This window comes from Eleutherodactylus coqui, chromosome 1 (assembly GCF_035609145.1).
Source record: "Eleutherodactylus coqui strain aEleCoq1 chromosome 1, aEleCoq1.hap1, whole genome shotgun sequence".
Taxonomy (NCBI): Eukaryota; Metazoa; Chordata; class Amphibia; order Anura; family Eleutherodactylidae; genus Eleutherodactylus; species Eleutherodactylus coqui.
Window position 1 is genome coordinate 314,564,663 of NC_089837.1, and position 26,389 is coordinate 314,591,051.

At 43.8% G+C, this 26,389-nt stretch overlaps 1 protein-coding gene across 1 annotated transcript; it reads right to left on the reverse strand.

Annotated features, from left to right (window-relative positions):
- Positions 1-1,912: 1,912 nt before the first annotated feature.
- KPNA6 (karyopherin subunit alpha 6) lies at positions 1,913-19,503 on the reverse strand. Its single transcript, XM_066575008.1, has 14 exons — positions 19,375-19,503; positions 16,388-16,521; positions 12,524-12,619; positions 11,535-11,634; positions 11,276-11,370; positions 11,068-11,199; positions 10,890-10,978; positions 10,649-10,748; positions 10,360-10,523; positions 9,782-9,860; positions 8,729-8,854; positions 8,341-8,468; positions 8,071-8,249; positions 1,913-3,762 (listed from the first exon to the last, which is right to left on the reverse strand). Exons 1-14 carry the CDS (start codon positions 19,376-19,378, stop codon positions 3,575-3,577), a joined length of 1,614 nt encoding a protein of 537 aa, XP_066431105.1. The 5' UTR covers positions 19,379-19,503; the 3' UTR covers positions 1,913-3,574.
- Between the last annotated feature and the right edge of the window lie 6,886 nt (positions 19,504-26,389).

The following is a 26,389-nucleotide window of genomic DNA, read 5'->3' on the forward strand; positions in this document are numbered from 1 at the left end:
CTTTTGTCATATAATTTACAATAATAAAAATCTAAATAAAAAACCCAAAACAACATATTTGGTATTACTGCGTCCATTAAAGTCTGAACTACCAAAGGTAAAGTATCCATCTCTCAAAAAAGGGTAAAATAAAAAAAGACCAAAAAAAAAAAAAGGCAAAAATGGTACCAACAGTAAAAAAATTATGTTTAAAAAGTTATGGCTGGCAGAAGCTACGGCCAGAATTTTTTTTTCCCCCAATGATTTTTTTTTTTTTTTTTAAGTACAAAAAAAAAAAACCTATATAGATTTGGTATTGTAATAATTATACTGACCCATAGAATAAAGTTATGTAATTTTTGCTGCAGTGTGTATGCCATAAAAACAAGACCCCCAACCCCCCTAAAGATATGAGAATTGCACTTTTTTTCAATTTCATTCGATTTAGAAATTTTAAAAAGTTTCAGTACATTAGGGCTCCTTCCCACGAACAGATTTCCGCTGCGTAATTCGCGGCGGAAATCCGCCGCGTTGCCCGCAGCTATTAGGTTCTATTGAACCCAATAGCTCAGGGCTCACGGTGCGGAATTCCACCGCGGAATTCTGCACCGTGAAATCACCCGGCCTTACCCGCGGCATGCTCTATTTGCCACGGGTGTACACGCGGACGGCTTCCATTGCAGTCAATGGAAGCCCGTCCGTCACGCTATCTTCCGTTGTAGCACAGCGGAAGATAGCGTGAAACAGCTTCCCCGCCTGTGGCCGGCTGCGTCACGTGACGTGGCCGGCATGTCACGTCGAAGCGTCATGCGGGAGCGAAGACACCGGATCCGCAGGTAAGTTTGGGGGTCTCTGGGGGGGCGCCGTGACTGGCTCCGCCGCGGAATTCCGTGTGCAGCCAGCCTTAAATCGTGCCAGTGAAAAATACAACTCATCCTGCAAAAAACAAGCCCTCAAAACATCTACATGGGTGGAGAGAGTTCAGATTTAAAACTGGGGAGGAAAAAAAGAAAATGGAAGAAAAAAAACAAACACACACACACACACACCCCTGGGAGAAAGAAACAGAAGTGATTTACACACACAAAATTACAGAATAAAATACAATTAAAAAAAACCAAAACCATACCCACACAAACGTTTACCACAGTTACCCTGTAATCTGAGACTAGTCAAAATAGTGAACACTATCCTATACTTTGTAGTTTTTTTTAATACATTTACTTAAAAAGTGTTAAAAAAAATATTTGTACAGGCTACTCCTAAAATAGAAACTTTGTTGCCCATAGCCCAACTTTCAGTTCTTAAAGAAGCACTCCCCTGAAAACACGCTTTTCCATGCCTGCCCCCCCTCACCTGACTGCCTGTTACACTCTGAAGGTCTCTTCTGTACATTGCAGTCCTCCAAGCAGTGCAGCCCTCTGTCTCATACTTATCAGGAACCATCATAATGTTACTTTCACTTTCAAAACAATCCCATGATGCATCAGCATAACCTTAGCTGGAGTCTATACTATGTTTGCTTGCTGGCTGGACAGTAAATACCATTAACCTCTACATTCCTCTAAAAGAACCTCCTCTTCTGGTAAAATGAAAGCCGATCTGTGATTGCTTGATATGGACAACAAGGTGAAATTTTTTGGACTGTTTTGGCAAGTCTTCAATAGGTTTTACTGGCTGTAATTGTAGCTACTAGGTTGAAGATGTCTAAAGGGATCTTAAAGAGTAAATAATGTCTTACATTTATACTTTGTAATTGTTAGTGAAATTATGGTAGCAGCAGTTAAACAAAACTATTCTTCATTTAACAGATGAAGCTTGAAATTTGCATGTTGTGTTAACCTGCGATTTTACCAAAACCAGCCAAAAGTAGTTATGGGACCACGGCCTAGTATGGCATTCAGAAATGTGTTGACTGAAGACGACAATCCAGTTATGAGAATGCATATTTTATTAAACATAAGTGAAGTGTCCCGAGTACAAGGTTTAGCCCTTTAAGGGGCTGTCCAATGAAAGTTATCCCCTATCCACAGGATAGGAGATAACCATCTGACCGCTGGAACCCCCACTCATGAGAATGGGGGGTTCCAAAGGTCCTGGAATGGTGCAGTGGTCTCAGACACACCACTGGAGCTACCAGAGATAGTCCAGCTCTTGAATACAAATATCTCTGGAAGTCACAATGAAATGAACAGAGGAGCAGCAGTGCGAATGCAAGCCTCCGCTGATTTGGAGACCTTTGGGACACCTAGTCTCCCAATTGGTGGGGTTCCAGTGGTAAAACTTTCACCAGATAGTTCTCTCCCACCCTATGGATAGGTGATGACCATTCCATGGGACAACCTCTTTAAGGAATACAGGCATCCATTCCCAGTCACTTCTTGATAAATTTTTAGGTTTATACCAAACTTGTGCAAGTTTACAAGAAAAAGGAACTAACAGCCAACTAAGTATTAGTTTAATTCAAGTAGATATATTTCATTCTGCATTTCACACCAGTATAGACCACAGTCACAATTTGTTAAAGATAATGACCTAGGGGAAGATATTAGTGATACTGGTGAGAAAGAGCAAACCGGATGCAGAACCGCAAAACCATCAAATCACACAGTGGTACAATGAGATTATTCAAGCTGCCACAAGGTAGCAATTGCCACGTGCACGCCTTTATAGTAGATGTGTTGCCTGCACACTCTTTGGGTAGCAAGGTTTCAATTTTTCATAGTATTCCTGTCAGTGCAGACCACAATTCACTAGGAATTGGTATTATCAAAGTGCTTAAGCAACGTCAAATTCCAAGTGGCTATTCCACCCTTACAAGAATATTGGTCCAGGTTGCAAACCTGCTGCCTCCAAATCCACTTGAAATGCAACATGTTTTACATGAGCATAAGTTATTGGCTAATCTAAGATGGTAATGCTATAAGGCACTCGGGAGCTTGTGTTGCCAATCTAACAAAGTGCCCAACTTCAATTCAAGAAGGTTTGAGATCTGGCAAGTAGCTCCTGATAAAACAGAGTCCACAGGAGCAAAAAGTAAGCGCCATGTTCCAAAAATATCACAGTTATTGCCGATAGATCTAAGAAAGTAGCGTAAATGACTGCTTCAGCCTCAGCACTATCCACTGCCTTTAGCCATTTCACATATTTATTCTTTTTTATAACTTTAAATAGCACTATATTTTTCATCAAACAAGAGAAAAAAAAAATAGATGTACAATTGACTCTGCTCCTCTTCCCCCCCGCATGAACCGACGCTCAATGCATTAAATTCTAATGCGTTTCAGATACTGAAAGTCCATTTTAAGTTGAAAACAAAAAGGAAAAAATAGATATATTTTTACCTTATGAAGCAGAGAAAGTGTATAGGAGAGTATGTGCTTTACATACAGACCTCACAAGAAACTGTATATGCTTGAGCTTGGTGTTAAACCACAGTTTTCTCTGCATGAACAAAGCGCAAGTTTAGGAGAAGGGGGATAGAAACTTCTCTAATAAACCATGAATAACTTGTAGTCAGCATGAATGGCTGCTTCCCCACTACCTCAATGGAACAGTGGAGATGGGATTCTCCAATTGTCTTAAGGATTCTGGCTCACAGCTGAAATCCCTCCATAGGGGCTTCTGTTTGTTGGAAAATAAACTGTTGCTGAGATTCATCCACAGATGGGACAAGTTGAGGGTCGTCCTCCTCCACTCCGAAGTAATGTTCAATCAATTCAAAAGCTTTCTGATAGATTTCCTGATTCTCGTGGCTCTGCAGGAACTCGATTTTATCCAAACCTGTAATGGAAAAGCAAAATACACATTAAAGGAAGATTAATTACAGCATCATTTTACTGAAAGAGCAGTGCATGTTGGGAAATCGATAAAAGCACAAACCTATCTAATGGCAAAGATTGATTAAAGGTATATACAACGTATTATACAGTAAGAGTTGTTAGAATACTAAATCTTCGGTATCAAGCATCTAGGGCTGAGAGCACAGACATGGCTACGAACAGCATTTGTGATTAGTTTAAAACTTCATCAAAGTTAAATGTCCTTATTTTATTTTCATTCCTGAAGGAGCAGGGCGGGCAGTGAAGATGCCGTGGCAGTCATATGATGCATAGCTCTCACAAAAGGACACAAAAAGGAAGGTCCAGCTGCATGGATCCCTCTGCCTTTCTTCGCTAGCTTTCTATACAAATTAAAGGCCCATTTACAGGGGCCGATGATCGCTAAAAGACCGCTCAAACGACAGTTTGAGTGACAGCTTTGAGTGCTCATTTTGCATAAACTATTAAGTAGCTACTCAGCTACTTAATAGCAATTAAGTGTGCAAATGAAGCCTTAGATGAATGCAGTTAATACCCTGAGGGCTATTATCTGCGCTCAGATCCTTTGTTCTCCACGGGGAGTGCTGATAGCATTGTTTCCCCGTGGAGAACAAAGACGATTTTTAGGTTGGACTGAATTTAACGATCAGCTAGCAGTGCACGAAAAGCGCATTAGCGATTTTCTAGCGATCGGCTGGTGTAAATGGGCTTTTAGTCTTTCACAGTTTTCAGATTGCACTGCCCTAAATCATCTGTCAAACGCATACCAGAAGGAGAATCTTTCACAAGTGGACAAAAGACACCTATGGGTAGATCACACTATATGTTTAGATACTGTAAATTTATTGCTATTCAAAAGTATCCTTTGGAAGTTACCAGTGGTCGCCCATTCAAAACATGCACTGACAACAATTGTATCAACACAATTACACTACATTAAATGAAGATGGTGTTCGGCAAAGTCGCAGTATATATGAAGTCCCTCTGTCACTTGCTGATAAACAAGTTTTCCTGGTTTAGCAGAAAAATAAGTTATAATAAACTCTCCCGCTCAGGTCTGTGTTCATTATGCTAAGAAGAAAGTAAGAGTAAAGGCCCATTTAGACAACGATTATCGCTCAAAAGCCATCTTTTGAGTGATAATCAATGCGTCTAAACGCACGGCCAGCGTGCATTTTTCATGCACGATTCATTAATTACTGATTTTTAGCAAGCTTAAAGTCAGCGATGACTGTTATCAGTGCCATACGACAAGTTCTCCGCAAGATACCAGCTGACAGCATTCTTTCAGCTGGTATCCCGCACAGAGCTCTCAGCGATAGCTCCGAAAACAAAGAAGCTGTTTGCATATACAAAGCAGCTGCTGTTCTCTGCGCTGTCAGTAGTGTCCTGCTCCACCTGCATTTAACTCTTAAGTAGCTAATTAGCTATTAGCTAACTTAAGAGTTAAACTGTTTGAGCTATCATCTTTCGGTGTAAATGGGCCTTGAGACTCATAGAAGGGAGGGGTTTAATGGGAATCTAGACCCCCTCCTCCCAATAAAGATACCAGGGGTAAGAAAACTAGAATGATGGTTCAGAAGGGTTAAATAAATAAAATATGTAACATCTAGGGAGACAATCAGGGTGAGCCACAGCAGCATGTTTCAGGGTCCAAATCCCGCTTTTCAAGTATAATAATATATACCCAGTCAGCTAGGGTTGTAAAGGGTAGATCCTCGAGTGAAGTAGTGTTCTGCCACGCCCGCTCAAGAAGAGGGCCCCGGCACATAAACACTGAGGCTACCATGCCGCTGAGCCTCTCCCTCGCTGGCTCAACTCTTCTCCTCCCCCCCACCCCCCGATCCCAATGGGAGGGGGCGGAGCTAAGCACCGCCCCATCTCCTCCCATTGCTGACTATGAACAAGGAGCAGGCTAAACTCCCTCTCACCTCCCTTCTCCGGCCGCTGTCATTGGCTCCCATAGGAGCCCATGCAGCGGCCGACGTATTCCAGCCCAAAAGATGGTTCCAGGACTGTTTGGGCCAGATGTAAAAATGCCCGGCGCTATATTGGCCGGCCGGGCGCTTTTACGTCACGGGAATATGGCCATGTGATCTGATGAATTGGAATCCAATGTATCAGATCACAGCGTATTATCAGCTGACCGTGAAAACAGCGGACTGATATACGCTCGTGTAAGAGCCCTCTAGGGTGGTTTCATACAAGCAATAAAATTGTGCGATTTTCGTGTGATGCGAGTGATTAAAAATAAAAAAAAATTGTGAAACCAATGATTTTCAATGTTTTTTCCCCATTAGTGATGTTTTCACTGATAAGATGTCGCGAGAACAAAAGAAAAAAAAATCACGTCATGCTTTATCTTTTTGCGATGTGCGATTTATTTTTTTTTAAACTCCAATGTTTCCCTATGGAGCCTCCTTTTTAATTGCATTGCGTTGTAATGCGATTTTAACATTAGAAAGTCCTATTGACTTTTGCGATAAAAAAAATGGCAGTGATGCAATGCAAGATTTTTTTAAAGAATAAAACAACCATCGCTGATGCTCAAAAACCGTGGAAACAGAGAGGCGATTTTGCCGCGAATTTCTTGCTGCAAAATAGTGATCGCCTGGAAGCGCATGCAATAAGAGCCTAGCCTTGGACACGCCGCGCGAATTACTGCCCTGCGCGGCACAGAAGAAGGAATACTGAATAGAGGGAGCTGCGAGATTCCGGCCTTACCTACCCATCTACACACACTGATAAAGAGTGTGTGGGGGGAGATGTAGCCCTAAAAACATAAAAACATTCAAACACAAAAAGCATATCATTGTAGGAGCGGGCAAGGGAGAGAGACTCTAGGAGTTCGGCCCTGCCAGATGGTCGGACGGCGGGCGGAGGCTGCGAGACGGAGAATAGAATAGACCTACTAGACTGAAGGGCCCTACACTGGCTCGACCCCTAACCCCCCCCCCCCACCTTTCCCCCTCCCCCCAAGTCCCCCCCCCCCCCTGACGTGTTAAAGGGGTTGTCCCGCGCCGAAACGTTTTTTGTTTTTTTTTTCAACCCCCTCCCCCCCCCCCTGTTCGGCGCGAGACAACCCCGATGCAGGGACCTAAAGAAAAATCCGCACAGCGCTTACCTGAATCCCCGCGCTCCGGTGACTTCTTACTTACCGGCTGAAGATGGCCGCCGGCATCTTCTCCCTCCGTGGACCGCAGGGCTTCTGTGCGGTCCATTGCCGATTCCAGCCTCCTGATTGGCTGGAACCGGCACGTGACGGGGCGGAGCTACACGGAGCCCCATTGAGAACAGAAGACGACCCGGACTGCGCAAGCGCGGCTAATTTGGCCATTAGACGGCGAAAATTAGTCGGCTCCATGGGAACGAGGACGCTAGCAACGGAGCAGGTAAGTGAAAAACTTCTTATAACTTCTGTATGGCTCATAATTAATGCACAATGTACATTACAAAGTGCATTAATATGGCCATACAGAAGTGTATAGACCCACTTGCTGCCGCGGGACAACCCCTTTAATTTTTCAGTTGGTTTGCTCAAGATCGATAAATAGAAAAAGAAAATCAGGGGAGATCTGAGCGAAATTATAGTTCTAACTTGTTAAGATAAAGACTACAAGACAATAATAATACAAAATTGTATGCCGTGTATGAAAAATCCTAATAAAAGATGATTTAAAAAAAAAAAAAAATAGTGATCGCCATGTGGGACTAGCCATAACATATTGCACCTTATAATTTATGTCTATTTTCCAGCTATACTGAACCATTCTATTGGATTTCAGATCCTCCTTGACGCTATCCCAAGTTGTGGATACCCCGCATCTTCCAATTGCTCCCACCACTTGGCGTGCAGGGAACAAATGGAGCGACAACTGGCTTTTCACTGGGCTCAGCTGTCAACACCAGGTGAGTCCTTTCCCACCTTTTTTTGCTTGACACTTATTTGCATTACTTTATTTTTTTTCTTGGTTTTGTCAGAGTAAGCAGGGAGTGATCCTCCAGATTCACAACTGCAACCAGTTTACTAAAATAGTCTTTGCCTTTTTTCTCTTTAGAATATAGATGATCAAAAGGCAGGTGGTACCAGTGTCATTCAGTACTGAGGGCCACATTTCTCAACATCCAATGCAGTGCCGAGGATTACTGCCCTTACCAAGTACAGTGCTCAGTAATACATTGTCCTTATTAAGCAGCTAGCGCCTGTCAATAGCAAGGTCTATCCTTCTGCAGTACATGACACACCACCACACTACATTTTCAGTCTCACCGTATGCCTCTTCAATCAGTCCACAGTAAGGGTTTACTCCACCACCACTTTGCTTCGCTTCTTGTTCCCCAAGTCGGAGGATATTTTCTAGTCCATTCAGAGCCACTTGCACTATTTTTGAATCCATGACTGTCAGGAGGTCACAAAGTGGTTTGATGCAGCCCAGGTCTGCCAGGTATCTAATATGAATGAACATAATTACAGCATCCACTGTGCACATAATATTCATGATTTTTACATGAATCAACATGTATATACAGTTGATATTACCTAATCTGTTCTATGGTACCCCCAGATGTGGCATTTGTGATGGCCCATGCAGCTTCTTTTCGCGTGCGAAATTCAGCTTTTTGTAAAATCTCAATTAATACAGGAAATATATTGGCATCGGCGACGGCCTGAAAACAAAAATATGTAGTTATGCTGACTCAGAAGACAAGTTAATTTTCCCATATAGTAAAACAACCAGTCAGTTATGAAGTCAGTATGAAGAAAAACAAAGAAAAGCCTGATTAGTGGGTATAGCTAGGACACTTTGCTAAAATGATAGCCTTTAACTACAGGAATGGAGATGTGGAGGCATTGGATAACTGCATAATACCTCCATGCAGCCATATCTTACTTCATAGGCTTTTTAAAAGTTTGCCACTCACATTACCTGTATTTGGGGTCTATTTCCAGCAGTGATATTAGAGATGGTCCAGCAGGCCTCTTTACGAATAGACTCCTTCGGGCTACTCAGAAGATGTAATAAACAAGGAAGAGCAGAGCAGTTTAAGATAACCTGCAGGATACAAAAAAAAAATTGTATTTGTGAAGTTTCACTTATAAGCATGTGATCAGGAGAGTTCATCAGGGTAGTCTGGGCCAGATAGAAAAGAATGACTACTAGAGATGAGCGAACGTACTCGGATAAGCACTACTCGTCCGAGTAATGTGCCTTATCCGAGTACCGCTGTACTCGTGCTGAAAGATTCGGGACGCGCTGCGGAGCGGGGAGCTGCAGGGGAGAGCGGGGAGGAACGGAGGGGAGATCTTTCTCTCCCTCTCTCCCGCCCGCTCTGCCCCGCTCCCCGCTGCGACTCACCTGTCAGCAGCGGAGCGCCCCGAATCTTTCAGCACGAGTACAGCGGTACTCGGATAAGGCACATTACTCGGACGAGTAGTGCTTATCCGAGTACGTTCGCTCATCTCTAATGACTACAATCAAAAGTGGTGTAAAGACATGTCGTGAAATCAAGAAAAAGGGGCAAATGATGAAAGGTGTCCCTTTTTCTTCAACTTATGATAGTCCAAATGCGGTACACCATGATGTGATGGTCCCATTATCAGTAACCAACAGAGGGCACTTCTGTTGACAGTATGCTGTGAGTCAAAGACAGACATACCATAGAGGCAGCTGCTTTGGAGCTCCTGGAGAAGTTTTCAATATGAGGTAGCAAAAGCCGGTGCAAGACTCTTCTCTAGAAAAGTTGCATTATTAGGAAGCAAAGTAGTAAGGGATTGGCCCAGGAGTAACAAAGAGCAATACACACAACAGCCCTGGGTGGCAAAACTTAGCATGATAATGAATGAATGAAGTTTTTGCCAAATGTATTATGTGCTGCCCGGATAAATTTTAGTATGAAGTACATCAAACTGACTCGCTAGATTACCCTTTATAAAAGTAGTTCTGATACTTTATAAATGTGCACGGCAGTCTGTTTTTCACCTGTGTCTGTATGTCATCTCCTGTGACAATGTTTCCTACAGCTCTCAAGGCAGGCGAAGCCACTTTGTAATCGTTGTGCCTTAGTATAGATAAAAAAGAAAAAACATAATTACTCCGTCAGTTTATATGAAAGGAAAAGCAAGGTTGCTTGAAAGGTCATGATTAACCCTTTCCAATCCAATTTGTATCCTGATTTTCCTAGGGAGCTTACTCTTTTTCTGCCGTTATACAACGGCGCTATATGCTGGCTAAAGCCAGTACTGCATGAGGGGACATGTTGGATAGGCTCCGACAGCAGAGAGGCTGGCAATATACAGTAAGAGAACCCTGACGGATGTCTTCCAACATCGGAGCTGTACAGCCTTAAATCATAATGTCTTCAGAGGTCAGACAGTGGATTAGAAAGGGTTAATCCACCAGAAGTGTTATTCACACAGCTGTGGATGTGTGCTGTCTGAGAAATCAGATGCAGAATACCTCAAACAGCACACAGAGTCCAACAGCTGCACAAGGTTCAGCCATTGAGCTTTCATAGCAAAATGTTAGAGAGTTTTACCAAAAGAGTATTTCACACTAACATTAAGAGTTCCACCAGCCTACGGCAGACCCCAGAATCAATCACTGCTTGGATCTTCTCATTGGGACCATCAGAAAGGTATGAGAGTGCCCAGCAAGCATCTGCCAATAAGTCCGAGTCACTGGTGAACAAGAGACGTGATAACACAGGAAGACACTGAGACACCTAGAAAAAGAATGAAAGACAACAAAAACATACTAAAATTTCTATGAGAAAAGTCAGAAATAGCATCTGTTCTCTAACAAAACAAAAAAAACCTGTAAACAATTAAAAAAAATATAACTAAAAACCTTGTCAAAGTCAGGAGGTGGGTTCTTTCCACGACACAAATTAGACAAGGCCCACACAGCATTTCTGGTCATGGTAAGACGGCTTGACTTGGTGAGGAGACTGGAGAAAAAAAATAAAAACCGTAGTAAGATATTCTAAAACAACTATCATGTAACTATGTATTAGTTGTAGCTATGGTCACAGGTGAACCACATTCTTATATATACAGCTACACTAGAATGAGCAGCATAACGTACTTACTTAAGGAGGGGAGGAAGGATATCACAGCTCAGCACATAGTCTCGGCAAACTGAGCTGTCACCCGCAATGTTACCCAGGGCCCATACCGCCTGCAGGAGCACACAGCAAGTTACACCGCTTGTCAGAAAACCGTCCGACAAGACAAAACATGGGGAGCAGACAAAGAGGTTATTCAGACCTGCTCCTGAACGTCTTCATAGTCCGAGTTGAGCAGCTGGATAAAGATTGGCACAGCTCCTGCCTCTATCACGATCTTGGTTTGCTGTGAAGTGCCTGAAGCGATGTTTGTCAAGGCCCACGCCGCTTCAAACTGTTACACAAGAGTATAATTAAGGATTTTGTGCAGCTCACCACCCAATAACTTTTCTCTACTTCAATGCACAAACCTGTAGCGTGTAGTTATCACTCCTTTTTAGGAAATCTACAAACCGCTCTACCACACCAGGAGCATTTATCACTTCATCGATTGGGGGATTTGGCTCTAAAACAAAGTGATAACAGACTAAGGAAGTGTCCAAGATAATCATTAATTAATGACAGGTCAGCTTTATTCTCTAGGAGTCAATATAGATGAGAGAGATTTTAACTGGTGTTCACATAGTGAAGCAGAAGTGTCTCACAAGGACAGCAATATGTTAAACACACCTTTAGACAGCAGCTTACGAAATTTCTGTGTTGTAGCCAACTGCAGATCAGGATCATCAGAAAGTAGTAGTCCAACCATTTCACGGGTAATCACTCCATCCTGTCAGTACACACAAAGAAATTCACAGTACATGAGCCATTGTAGAGAATTGCTGAATTAGCAAATATTCAAATAAGGAAGACGGAACAATACCTTTGCAGCGCCATCTATTGGATGGCAGCATTCCTGCAAATTAATGTCAGACCCTTTATACAAGTCTTTATAACAATCATTGGGAATAGGAAACTAAGACAGAAAAGCACACACAGACAGCTGTTTCATGGTGTTTACCCCTGATCAGTGTGCAGTAGGTCTCTGGCTTGGCTGGTGAGAGGCCTGTGACGTGGGTAAGAGGGCTGCCGTCTCTCCTTAAGGAAGCACCCATAAAGTGTGTGGAAACACCTAGGGGGTGAGTGGGTTGGGGGATGATGGCATCGTCTCTCCCCAAGAAGAGCACCCAGAAGGGGTGTGAGAAGACATATACTAGTCTCTATAACAATGACTGGAATAGGAAACAAGCCAGAAAACCACACACAGATAGCCGTTTCTGGGTGTTTGCCCCTCATCAGTGTGCGGTAGGTTTCTGGCTTGGTTTGTGAGAGGCCTATGATGTGGGCAAATATTTGGAATTATTATTAGGGTATAGGCAAAAAAAAAAAAAAAGAGAAGGTAACAGGTGCTCAGGAATAGAGACCATCAACATACAACAAATATGTTGGAGCTATTCACTTCATAGGAGGGAGAGCGAGGGATATCTCTGTCACTTATATTCCAAAGACTGTGCAGATGTAATCAAATCTCCTCAGAAGGAAGGTAATGGTCACATCCTCAGACATAGGATATTATAAAGCACACAGTAGGAATCAAAATGTTTCAACAGTACAACAGCTTAACCCCCACCACCACCTTAGGAGATTTCATCAATTATTTCACTTTATATTAAACTTACCCCAACATTGGTGGAGCTAACATAAGAATCCATCAAAGGCCCATCAAACATGGATGCCTCTTCAGAAACCAGTTCCACATTGCGACGCTTGAAAAGCTACAAATAAAAAAAAACTACATTTAAAATAAAGTTTCATTTTATTCAGGTCAGACAATAGTCTGACCTGAATCAATAAACCAAAGGCCCCTTTACCAAGCACCGTCAACCCAGTCTCACAAACAGCTCTTTGCATCATCGCCCCATGTTTTTCACAGCAATTTTTTAAACTGGTGTTTTTCCCTTCATTCTGTTAGTGAAAACTACTGGCCAGATGTCAGCTGTAAATCAATAGGGAAATACCAACCCCCAGTGGTCGGCCCATTTTTTATTTTTACATCATCGCATTCCCAAAACATTTATTCCTTTGGCGCTATAGCCGTATGAGGTCTTATTTTTTGTGGAGCAAGTTGTATTTAGGGATATCACTTCAGAGTACATATAATGCACTGTAACATTTTTTTTTCTTCTTTTGGGAGGAAACTAGGGATGAGCGAGTATACTCGCTAAGGCACTACTCGCTCGAGTAATGTGCCTTAGCCGAGTATCTCCCCGCTCGTCCCTAAAGATTCGGGGGCCGGCGGGGGGCAGGGAGCAGCGGGGAGGAAGGGAGGGGAGACCTCTCCCGCGCGCTCTCCCCGCCGCAACTCACCTGTCAGCTGCGGGGACCCCCGAATCTTTAGGGACCAGCGGGGAGATACTCGGCTAAGGCACATTACTCGAGCGAGTAGTGCCTTAGCGAGTATACTCGCTCATCTCTAGAGGAAACCTTTCCAATTCCCTTCCCCCTTTAAAAAATAAATAAATAAAAAAATTTAAAAAAATCACCATATGGTATAAATGAAGTGTCACCTCTATACAGATGGTCCCCTACTTGCGAACAGGTTCCGTTCCAGGAGCCTGTTCGCAAGTCCATTTGTTCGCAAGTCCGAACTCCATACAACATCCGGCTGTTCTTACAGCGGGCACCCGGCGGCAGCAGTCTCGACGAGCCGCGCCGCTTGTCGGAACTGTTAACACTTTAAATACTGCTCTAACAGCGGTATTTAAAGTGTTAACAGTTCTGACGGCGCGGCTCGTCAGAACTGCTGCCGCCGGGTGCCCGCTGTAAGAAACAGCCTGCACTCGACGTTCAGGGGGCCCGTACAGTGTCCCACGATGAGATCGCGGGACGCTGTGCGGTTGCTAGGCAGTCGGGGACCTCCTAAAAGGCCCCAGGGCTGCCTATGCAGAGTGCCCATCAAGCGCACGGCTTGATAGGCGCTCTGCATAGACAGCCCTAGGGCCTTTCAGAAGGCCCCCGGCTGCATAGCAACCGCACAGCGTCCCGCGATCTGACCGGACAGGCTTCTATCAGGCTTGATAGAAGCCTGCCCGGTCCCTGCACAGTATGATGTAATGCCATAGCATTACATCATACTGTGCAGAACAGATTGTTCGCATCTTGCGTAATTCGTAAATCGAATGTTCGCCAGTCGGGGACTATCTGTACTGGGCATCAAACTATATACATTTACCAACATAATTGTACCACTACTTTCCACAATAAAAACACAAGAGTAGCTACACTTTCAGAAAACGTGACCTGTAGAAATATGTCAAAAGAGTTTATAAGTGGGTGACCTGCTGCTGAGACCCCTGCTTATCACTAGCATGAGGCTGCAGCACCACCCCCCCCCCCCCCCCCCCCCAGCACTGGGCCCCCTTGACTACGTTCGCTTGCTTTTGGCTGCTCCCTGTAGCTGAAGGCTGCCGCAGAGGTGTATAGGAAGCTTTTATACCCCTCTAGAAGGTCGTCTTCAGCTACTGGAAGCAGCTGAAAACAAGCGAACATAGTCAAGCTGTGTCTTTACCCTCCATTGGTGCATAGACCCACTAGGGTTTACTGTATACACAAAATATTTGAGTCTTTTGTTACAGATCAGTGGTTACTAGTTGTGGGATCTCAAAGAGAAGTTTCCAGGGCTTTATATATGAATTCTAGTTCATAAAACATCTTACGCCAGTTTTGGGCATTAAAAAAAACAAACAAAACACTAAATACTTTGCACAAAATGCTGTTTTTTGACAGTTTGTGCTGCCATCCACCACGGTGCAGAAAAGAGGGCATGGCTCATCAGGAAGAGACCAGAGGCACACTTACGTATAATTAACATAAGAAACTAGAATAAATCATATCCGAAATACAAGCCAGGTCGGACCTGGTGTACTTGTCTGTGTAGGCACATGGAGGTATCTAGATGCGACTAATACATGAAGAGGCATGCGCTTCCTTATATTAGGCACTGGGAGAAATAATATTTGAAATCCCAGATAGTGCTTGAGAAGATTACTTGCCTGATAATGGCGGCTATGCTGGACCTTAAAAGCATGTTGTAGTTTATATTGTTGCTATGCGTATTCCGGTTTGACCATTTGATGGTACCGAAGTCTGACTGAGAACACAGAGTTACGGGAAAGCCCGGCTAAGCGAGGGATGGTGTTCTTGCACCCACCTCCCCTTTGTGGAGTAAATAAAGTAAATAACCCCCTTACTTAAAGTTCTTATTGTTTGTTTGGGCCGCACATCCCTGAGCGCTGGTACACATATCTTTGCTCAGCAAATTTGGCTTATGAGTTGTTTTTTTTAATTTAAAGTAACTCCCATACACACTTTTGGTTCCTTTGAGAACTTTAAGATGTGATCATTTGATAGTTTATATACTATACAACTTATATAATGCAGTGTAGTACACTTCCGACAGCTCTCCTATATGGCAATGTCTGATAGGCTGGTTTACATGGTAGACCATGGGAAGCCCTCGGGTGCCAATGGGCAAAAGAGGGAGCCCCCTCCCCGTCAACCAGTTACATGGTGCAAATCACTATTCAGCGTCAGGGCAAATGCAGTGAGAAAAGACCAGGATTACAGGCCAGTAACCTCAGGTGGAAACTAAGTGGTCTGAAGACGAAATGCTAGAAGGTGGGGCCAGGGTGGCAGCTGGAGGTCAGGAGTTGGGTGCAGTGGCAACTGGAGCAGAACAGTCTGGTGTGAAGGCGGCAGAGGAGACCCAGGTGATACCAGAGCAAATCAACCTTAGTATTGGCAGAACCCAAGTAGCTGTGTGCAAGAGCTCATTCACATCTGCATCTCTGCTCTACATCTCTGCTCCATTTTTTGAGCAGAAAAACGCAATCAGGACTCCAGACTAAAAATATTACCTGGGAGCCATTGACTTGTAAATTGTGGCACTAAATTGAAATACATTATTAACCCTTTCCGATCCACTGACGTCTTCAGACATTCTTATTGAAGGCTGTACAGCTCAGATAGGGTTAATAAAGACTATACTACACATATCCAAAGTGCCACCATCATCTGTATAGTCACAGATCATCCAAAAAATCTCCTCACTGTAATCTAGAGTGCCCACTGCTACCGTCTGCACAGTGCCCTAGTATACACATCAACGCTCCCCTCGCAGTATACTTCTACCTGAGGTGTCTCCTTCCCCCTCGTGGTATAATAACCCCACCTTGAAAATTCCCTCTTGCAGTATAATAATCCGCCCAGAGGATCCCCCGCATCACAGGATAAAAATCATATTAAAAACTCCTCGCATTAGCAGTAGCCGTGCCTACTGGCAACCAGATGACCACCCCCATCACAGGAGCAGCAGCCAGGTGCCCCCTGCCGCACCAACCCACATTAGCAGCTAAGCATAATGATGAATTGCATGGAGAGGTGGGCAAGCATGTGCGCTGCTACTTGGTAGAACCCCACGGGCGGTATGGAAACAGGAGTAGATTTTATACTGTGCAACGAAATGATGGATTAAAATTTCTAACTTGTTGTTCACGTTTCTGTTTTCGGAGTTGGATTCCTTCTTCTTCACGGCGTCTGCGCATCTCCTCCGGGTTTAGAGCCTTGTTCTTGTAGCTCTTCATGCGACTGTTGTCTTTCCCGGGGCTCGCTATGGATTCTGGAGGAAAGAAGCAGTCTATCAGCATTTTACACTTATTACCATTCTTCACTTCTAATTCATCGCGTACTTTCTCAAAGTTATACTACAGGCGACTCAGTCCCCTACCACAGATACCGATAGATAGCTTACAGAAACTATATAGGAATAGATTTGGTGTTATCAATCCAAACCAATCCCAACAAGCGACCTGAAAACTGTGACTGTAATATCACCAGTGTTAGAATGGAAATACAATGCAGTGATCACATGATACAGAAGCAGGTAGCATTTATATTCCATGTAGAAGTCCTAAGCAAACTCAGCTCCATTCTCCGCTATACTACAGCAGTCGCACCTCCACCAACGTTTTCACCCATTCACTGGATGGGTGAAAAATGAAAAATAAAAACAACCAATCGCCAGAACACCCCTTTAAATCTTGAGGTTCTTTTCTATTGACAACTAGATAATTTTAGATCACGGTGTTTTTTTTCACTATAGTTTTTAAGGTCTTAAAGGGCCACACTAGCAAAAACATTTTCCCTTCCCTGTCCTCCTCATCCGATTGTCTGACACATTCTGGACATCTATGTACAGTATATTGCAGTCACGTCTATGCAGTGCAGCCTCCCTTCTTATACTTATCAGACATCTTGATTCTTGGAGTTTCCCGTGCTCTATACTGTGTTAGCAGTCCCATGACACATCAATACAGCATCACATGACCAGCTATAGCCAGTACCATTTCTGCCTGCTGGAAGGACACTAAGGGTTCATTCACAAAGGCATATTTTCTAAATGTATCCTGTCCATAGATTTAACTAGCTTAATACAGACAAAATGTGGCCGCGTTAAAGTAAATTGGTGTATTCAAATGTGTGCTTCACGTAAAAAAAATAAAAAATAAATAAATATAAACTAAAAAAAAATAAATAAAAATATCACAGCATGTCTTATTTTGGTCTATTTTCAGAGAGCACCACCTACAAAAAGGTCTATGGCAGCATTTTATATAAAAAAACAAACAAAAAAAAAAAAAAGAACAGTGAGCACACGTTACATGCGTATGCACTGCATTTTTATGCATATTACCAGGAGACAGTAAGGGGAAAAAATTGAATCAAATGCACCTTCTTGCATTTTTTTTTTGCATGCATGAAAAATGGATAGTACACAGATATAACAAAAATGCGTACACAAACACGCAACATGCACGGTGAAATCAATCTGATTTTCATGGACCGAAACCGCATATGCCTGTGTGAAAGAGCCCCAATTAGCCTTGCCTTCTATATTCACCTGAATAATCTAAAGATCATAAGTATACCGTCAGGAGGCAGAACCATCTGCTCCATTGTAACTGGGACAAAAGCCTTCAATCGGAATTGCGATAGGGGTTTCTGTCTCCCTCTGTGAAGAGCCTGTGTGGTACAGTCTAGGTAGTTTCATCATACAGGAGATTCTGGGGACTTCTTGAGAGCACAAAACCAAGTAATCCCCAAGCTATCACAATGAGATCACATGACCTGACAGTCTTCTAGCTATTACACTGTATACCGATCCGGGAGGGTGGGCGGGGCTAGTGGGTCCTCATGAATATATTTGACTCATCTCTTGCTTGCAGAAACCAACTACGTTCTTAAAAACAACTGCACATTACCCTATAAGTGACAGAACGCTGTAATCAGCATGTGTGTCACCATAATAAGCTGCCCTCAGTGCGGACAGCATAAAGTACATGACGGGTTCCCTTTAACTACTTGGCTGTTTCCGTAAGGGCTCATGTCTATGGACGTATGCGTACAACGCTGTGGGTATCCCCGTAGCGCATTACCATTTTGTAAACACGGGCAGAGACTGCGTTTTGCACTGCCCACGCCCACATATCACATGCGCAGAGTGACTCTTTGTTTAAACCCCCCACTGTGTTTCAAAGGGGTCCTATGCAAACGCTGCCCACATGCCATGTATCGCGTACGGACAGCGTATCATAGGCAGCCCATAGAAATGTATAGGGCTCATGCTGTGATATACAGAGAAATAGAGCATGCTGTAAATGAAAGTCCATTGACTCCATTCACCGCGTATCACACACGCGTAAAACACGGTGACAACACGGTCGCTGACATGAGTGCTACATCACAGACACCCACTTCCTGTAGGGTCCGTTTACACCAAATGATTATTGTTTGAATGAGTGAATGATATCAGAGTTCGCTCGGGCAGCCTTTTATACATCATTCTGTCACATTTGCTGTATAAGTGAATGAGAACGAATGAACGGTTGTTTAAACCGAATGATTAGTGAACGAGCCAACGATGACTTATGACTGCGGAAAATGAATGAACGAAAAGTGAATGATCATCCGTTGTTGGCTACATTAAGACTGAATTATCATTCACTTCTGCTCCTTTGAATGATAAGCGTTGCGTCTACAAGAGTCTTTAGATGTGGCTGCCATCAGGGATGCCTGTGCTGCTACTAAGCCGGGGTCTCAGGCAGGCAGCAGTGGAAAACCCCTTTAAACCCCACTGAACTGCCCCTGGGCTACATGCTGCAGGCAGGGCACATCCACACAGGAGCAGTGGGGCTGGCATGGCCACTACTTGGGCCACCACTGCTCCTGCACAGCTACACTACAACTAGCCGACTCCAGCATGCAGGAAGGACGGGAGGTTTCCGCACATGGATGAAACTTATGTACGTAGCAAAACACCTCCAACAAGCAGTGAAGCCCCAGGGTGGGCGTGCTGAGCCCCTGCAGACATTCCTCAATGACAAACCCGCATTTAAGGCAGTGCCATGCTAAACAGCCTTATTCCATCGCCGCATTTCCATTTACCCCCTTCTAGCTCATCCCCAAATCTCACCCATGCTGCCCCCGGTATGTCAGGGCCTCTCCCTGCTCCTCTGGGACAATATGTCTGACTAACGGAAGCCTCCGAATGACAATCTAAGGCGCGGAGCGATTTTGCGTAAGCGAACGTCACGAAGGCCCTTGTACGTGCGTATCACCGCTGCTAGTACGTGCGTTCCACCACTGCTAGAACGTGCGTTCCACCTCCTTAAAGCGACAGGGTTATATTTAGCAGTTCTTCAGCATGCGTCTGCTTGTGAGTGTACGGCTTTAAGCGATTAACCCTTCTCCCTGAAGCCCAAGACCTCTCATTCTGCAAACCGTCAGCCGGTTCCTGTAGGGGGCGTTATCGCGGCTCTTTCTAAAACCTGGCATGTACGATAGCTCACGTGACTCCTTTCGTGGTTCAAATTCATTAAAAGTCTTTTTCAGGGTTGGTAACCGAATCCTGCTGAATGATCTGATGGATTAAATGCTAAGCGCTGCTGCTACATATTGTCCGATGAGCTGCTGCACTCTTACAGGTGTCTGAAGCTGTATATTAGATATGTGCTGCAGATCGGCCGATTTTGCCAGTATACAATAATGATTTTACAATCCAGAGTGTCCAGTTATAGTGTGAGCTGCCAGTGGTTCCAATGAGATTGCTACTTGGCTGACAAAACTCTGTGTGTGGTGTAATGTGGGAAATTGTGCCTAATAAGCAAATGAGAGAAATATAATATGACAAGTACACCATATATTAAGGACATGGGCCTCCCCCCCCCCCCCCTCCCATTTTCGGTTTTCCTCACTTTTAAAGAATCATAACCTTTATTTAATCTTCGATGTCGCCATATAAAGGCTTGTTTTTTGCGTGACGGGTTGTATTTTTCAATTATACTATTAAATGTACCGTATAATGTACTGAAAACTGAAAAAAAAAATCTAAGTGGAGTGAAATGGATAAAGAAAAAAAAATTCCAACATCTTTCAGGGATGTTTCTACAGCGTACACGCTGCAACAAAAATAACATAATAGCTTTATTCTATGGGTCAGTACGATTACTAGTTTTTTTTCTGCTGCTCTATTTCTAAAAAGTAAAATATCTTTGAATATGCCGCCATAACTTTTTTATTTGTTCATCGACATACGGTAGTTGTGTGCGGGCTCATTTTTGTGGGACGTCCTGTAGTTTCTAGTGGTTCCACATATGACTCTTTGATCGCTTTTTATCGTATTTTTTTCTTAAAGACAGAATGCCAAAAAAAGAGTAAGGCTGGGTTCAAACGGAGTGGATTTGCCGCGGAAATTCTGTACGGAATTTCCGCGCGGCAAATCCGCCTGCGGCCGCTAATCCCGGGATTAGCCAGCCATGTGGACGAGATTTCTCAGAAATCTCGTCCACATGGGACGGCAAATCCGCTGTGGCTAAGTCGGCAGAAGCCGCTGCTGCGGCGCAGATTTGCCGAATGCAGCATGTCTATTTTTTTTCCCCCGCTGCGGCCGCGCACTCCTCTATGGGAGCGCAGGCCGCAGTGGAACAGCGAGCGGCCAGGCCGCTTCAAAGCCGCCGCGGCTTTTTCTGCGGCGGTTCTCCCGGAGGAAATGTCGCAGTTTTTGCTGCGGCCAAACCGCAACATTTCTGTTGGGAATCCGCCCCGTGTGAAGCTAGCCTAATTCCAGAATGTTTTTGTCTGACGACGTTCACCATGCGGAGTAAATAATGCGTCACTTTGATAGATTGGACCTCTATGGACACAGCGATAACAAATATATTTTTTATTTTTAAATTAAATTACGGTTTCCACACGCGGAGGAAAAATCGCAGCATGCTTCATTTTTTTGGCGGATTCCATGTGGACGGCTTCTATTGAAGTCAATGGAAGCTGTCTGATCTGCGGCCCTTCCGCAATCACATTGCGGAAAGGTTGCGGATTTTCTCGTCATTGCTAGGCAATGACGCGGAAAAAGCAGTAGTTCAAAAAGAAAATTTTGTACTGCGCATGTCACAGTACAGTTGAAAAATAAAAGTGACAGGTACGTGCAGACACGACTGCTGGCAGAGCTGCATGGGGAATCTGGCTCTGCAGAGTTCAGGAGGCCTAATGGGCAGACCACACTCCATTGATAGCTGGAGGAACACGGGAGAAGCAAGGATTTAAGGGGGAAAAAAACTGTAGCATGCATGTCCGACAGCTTGCCGCATGGATCATCCGCAGTACAGAAAAAGGAGAATGTCAGGTACGCACAGATGCCAGCTGGCCGAAGGGAGCCTATACACAGGCAGGTCGGATTCCGCATGCAGAATCCTGCAGTGGAGTCCGGCCTTGGCAGCAGCGGCATCCGCACGTACCTGTCTTTCCTTTTCTTCTTCTGTACTGCGGATAGTCAGCATGGCTCGCTGTCGGATATATGCAGTACAGATTTTTTTCTTAAACTCCTGCTACAAACTATGGCTACTAAATATAATTGGGCAAAATTACTACTACTATCTAAGGCCTCTATATGCTCTCTGTATTACGTGCATATTTTTACAGACGTAATACAGAGAGATGAAACCCATCGATTTGCATTTGGGTATTCAGATATGCATTTTTCACAAACTTGAGAGAAACACTGCATATCCCATTTTAGTTCGTATTACGGCCCAAAATAGGACATTAAAGTCAATGGGATCGCGTAAATACGCGGTGAATGTGCATTATACATGTGTATTCACACATAAATTCAGTGGGGCCATCTTGCAGTTATTTTTGCGTGCGTGAAAAAAAACAATGAATACGTGCACAAAAACACCCGCAATACGCACAGCTTCGGTCTGTGAAAACGCTGCATATTTTATGGACCGAAACAGAAAATGACCATACGAATGAGCCCTATTAGACAGTCGAAACTTAAGAAGTCTTAAAAAGTGCCATATTTGTCACAGTGAATGATAAATCTGTGGAATTTTTAGACTGTGTAGTCTAACTTTATACAAAATAATAGTTTATGCACAAAATGTTGCTGGCATTGCACTGCGTACATCACCCCGGAGGTGCTAAAGAGCGGGTAGGAAGCCAAATAGAGCTCTCTGCAGCTGCACCCTGGGGAGGTGATCATACCCCTTGGATAGCTGTCTGTATTTGGTTCATCTAAGTGTGTGTGTGTGTGTTTTCATTGGAGAGAGGGGAATAAGCCAATGCCAGACACCTCTGAGATCCTATGTGCCGTACTCCTTCTGTACCCCAGCAGCTTCTGTTGGGAGAAAGTGGAGACATCCTCATACATTAAAAGGGGTTTTCAGACTTTACTACTAATGATCTATCTTCAGGATCCGTCGTCAATAGTTGATCACTGGTGGTGCAATGTTTAGGACCCCAACACTCAACTATCGGACCTGCTGTCAGTGTGATCAGAAACGGAAGCTGACTGCTCCATCGACATTGCAGTGGCTGGGTTTAAAACACAGGCACAGCTTCCGTTGACTTCAAAGGAAGTTGTACCTACATTACCAACCTGGGCTGCTGCAACATGGACAGATCTGTCAGCTCCGTGCACATGTACCATCTTTTCTCATAACTGCAGTGTGCCATTCCTCCTAATTTCTGCTAGAAATGTATGAACGAATTGACAATTGGGTGTTACCATTCTCCTTGTGAAAGGGACCTCTCATTTAAACAAACCTAGAGATCCAAGAAAAGATGCTCTGAAACGGTTATATTATGGGGAATAGTGTTATTTACTAAAACGGGCAACTTACAAAAGTTGACAGCTGTTTATATGATCCGCTGGGCCTACCGAATTCAGTGGGTGCTGCAGACATTCATCCGATGTACACTGGCACCTAAATGGAGTGGTCTCACTACTAAGACTAATGACCTATCTTTAGGATAGTCTACCATCGGGCTGGTTTCCTAATGTATGGAGCCTTGTTGCTGGGAACAGACAGCTCCATTCATTGCACACTGGCCCAGTGTAGTGCTGTAGTATTAATCCCACCAATGTAACTTCTGGACATAATAGAACTTAAAAAAATAAACGGCTCTTCAGGAGTAGAGTGTAAAAAAAAGTTGCTTTTTTCAGTTTATAGTTCATCCTTTAAAATTGCAAATTAATACCAAAATAAAGTAGTAAAAAAAATGTTCCTTCCTGTTTCAGTCAGTCATTTTGATATCCATTATGTACAGTCTTGGGTAAACAGGGTGGCTATAGCGATGGTTTGGTTTGCAGTGGGAGGTATTCCCCTCTATTGCAGTTTTTTATATAATCATCATCACCACTTTCAATGCATCCATAACTTAATTTCAGGACCAGGGGAACAGGGCTGAAGGACAAGGGGCATGTAGAGCCATAAGACATAGGTCCCACCACCATGAGCAGCTCAATTGTATTCATGTCTTGAAGACACTGATAGAATTGGACATATTACAGGCGCTGTAGGGTGCAAGGAAGTTTTTCCCAGTTCCTTGCCCCATCGTACGGCACCTTCCTTGTGATGGAGGCACAGATTTTATGCAGGGGCGCTATGTGGGAACCATATTTTAAACATGAGGTGCAGAGTTTGGTTCTTATGTTTTAGTCAGAGGAACATATTACTTTGGGCATACTGGAGCACTGTGTGGAAAACGCTACAGAAACGAGTTTGGGATTGGGAAAAGTTACCGTGGACCAGATGGAAAAGGAAGGGAACAGAATAAGGACTCAGACGTATTTATGCTCCATATTACATGTATATAGCAAAAAACCCAATGATTTGCATTGGCCTAGTCAGACCTGCATGAAAAAAATCACAGCCTATTTTGGTCCATACTATTGAAAAAAATTGCCCCTTAAAGTTAATGGCATCACGTAAATACGCATGATACATGCATATTCAATGCATATTTATGCACGAAGTCAGCAGAAATGTAGGGAGCCATCTTGCATTTCTATTACATGCGTGAAAAATACACTGAATACATGCGCTAAAAATTCAAAAAGGACCAAATTTACATTTTTGGTCCATGATGTCACCTCACCGGACTGAAAGTATATATAATAATAATCTTTATTTGTATAGCGCCAACTTATTCCGCAGCGCTTTCAGGCATGGATAAATGCAAACAATACTAAAAGTACAATGTGAGGTACATTCGGTTTAAAACAAATGGGTTGGGGGTGGTACAGGAGGTGCAGGGGGGAGGAGAGAGGCATGAGGAACACAGGCATTCAGGGATTTCATGTGGAAATCAGTTATTAGAAGGCAAACGGGGTGGGGTGCCCTAGGGATGTCAGGAGATTTGGTATGCTTCCCTGAAGAGGTGCGTTTTTAAGGCACGTCTGAAATTTCGTGCATCGGGAATTGTCCGGATGCCTTGGGGTAGAGCGTTCCAGAGGATGGGTGCTGCTCTGGTGAAGTCCTGTAGGCGAGCATGAGAGGTTCGTATTACAGGTGTGTTTAGTCTGAGTGTGTTAGCGGATCGGAGTGAGCGGGCTGGGTGGTGTACTGACAGTAGGGAGGCAATGTACGGTGGCACAGTGCCATGCAGAGCTATGTGGGTGAGGTAGAGAAGTTCAAATTTAGTTCTGCAGTGGATGGGCAGCCAATGCAGCGACTGGCATAGTGCAGAGGCGTCTGAGTAACAGCTGGATAGAAAAATGAGCCTAGCTGCCGCATTTAGTATGGATTGGAGTGGAGCAAGTCTAGTGAGGGGAAGGCCGATGAGTAGCGAGTTGCAGTAAAGCCGGGAGTGGGTGAGGGTGACCATGAGTGTCTTTAGCGTGTCTGTGGTGAAGAACGGCCGTATTTTAGCAATATTTCTGAGGTGCATGTGGCATGTTTGGGCCAGAGATTGGATATAGGGGGTAAAGAAGAGGTCAGAGTCCAGTGTGACCCCAAGGCAGCGGGCATGCTGTTTGGGGGTTATGATGGTGCAAGACACTGGAATGGAGATGTTGAGGGGAGGTCGGTTGGAAGGCGAAAAGACAAAGAGGTCAGTTTTAGAGAGGTTAAGTTTGAGAAAAAGGGAGGATATAGTGTTAGAGACAGCGGACAGACAGTCGGTGATATTTTAGAGGAATGGTCCACAGATCTCACGAGAGGAGGTGGATAGTTGGGTGTTGTCAGCATAGAGATGGTATTGAAGGGACGAATGTGTGGATGGTTCGTCCAATTAGGGCTGTATAGATAGAGAAGGGGACCAAGGACCGAGCCCTTGGGGATCCCAACAGTGAGAGGAAGTGGAGAGAAGATAGAACCAGCAAAGGAGACACTAAAAGAGCGGTCAGAGAGGTAGGAAGAGAACCAGGAGAGAGTCCTTTAGACCAATAGAGCGGAGCATAGCGAGAATTAGGTTATGGTCGATATAAGCCCATAAGTCACTAAATCTATATATTTATTCTTCTGTGCCTGATAAGTACTGTAGTCATCATAAGGATGGATGGTTGCATTCCCATTTGTGAAATTCCTCCTCTCACCACATCTTTACCATTGTTAAAAGTTATACCGAGTGCTGTAGATTCACACAGTACGAAAATATATGGCAGAGGTTAACATGATTTGCAATTTATCTCTATACAGAGCTTGGTTCCACTGCTGTCTTTATGTACCAAGCTTGGTTTTGGTACTCTATTTAACTAATGCGCCTGGTTCTACTTCCATATTTGTTATGAGCTTCTGGCACTGTGTTTATATTACATTATATAAGTGGGGTATGGGCCACTATTCATAGGCAAGTTCTGGGTGCTTGCAAGAGGTGGGAAGAATGAAAAACCTTACTATGACCATATCCTAAATTTGTCCACAAATAAGCTGACATGGAAGTTCAATTTACAAACTGTAATACATTATGTACATATTCTTTGTATTAAACAGCATAAATAGAAACAATTTCCCATTCATCATGTGTACGTAGCAACCCAAAAATCAGTAAGCAAATTCAGGACCAGAAGTTCTTGTAAAGATTTTTTGGTTCTCAAAAGGTGATGTCGTTAATGTATTCCAAAGGATTTATTATACACGCCAAAACGGATCCAATCATTAAAGATCATTTCTCGCCATCTTGTGAAAGAACCACACACACAG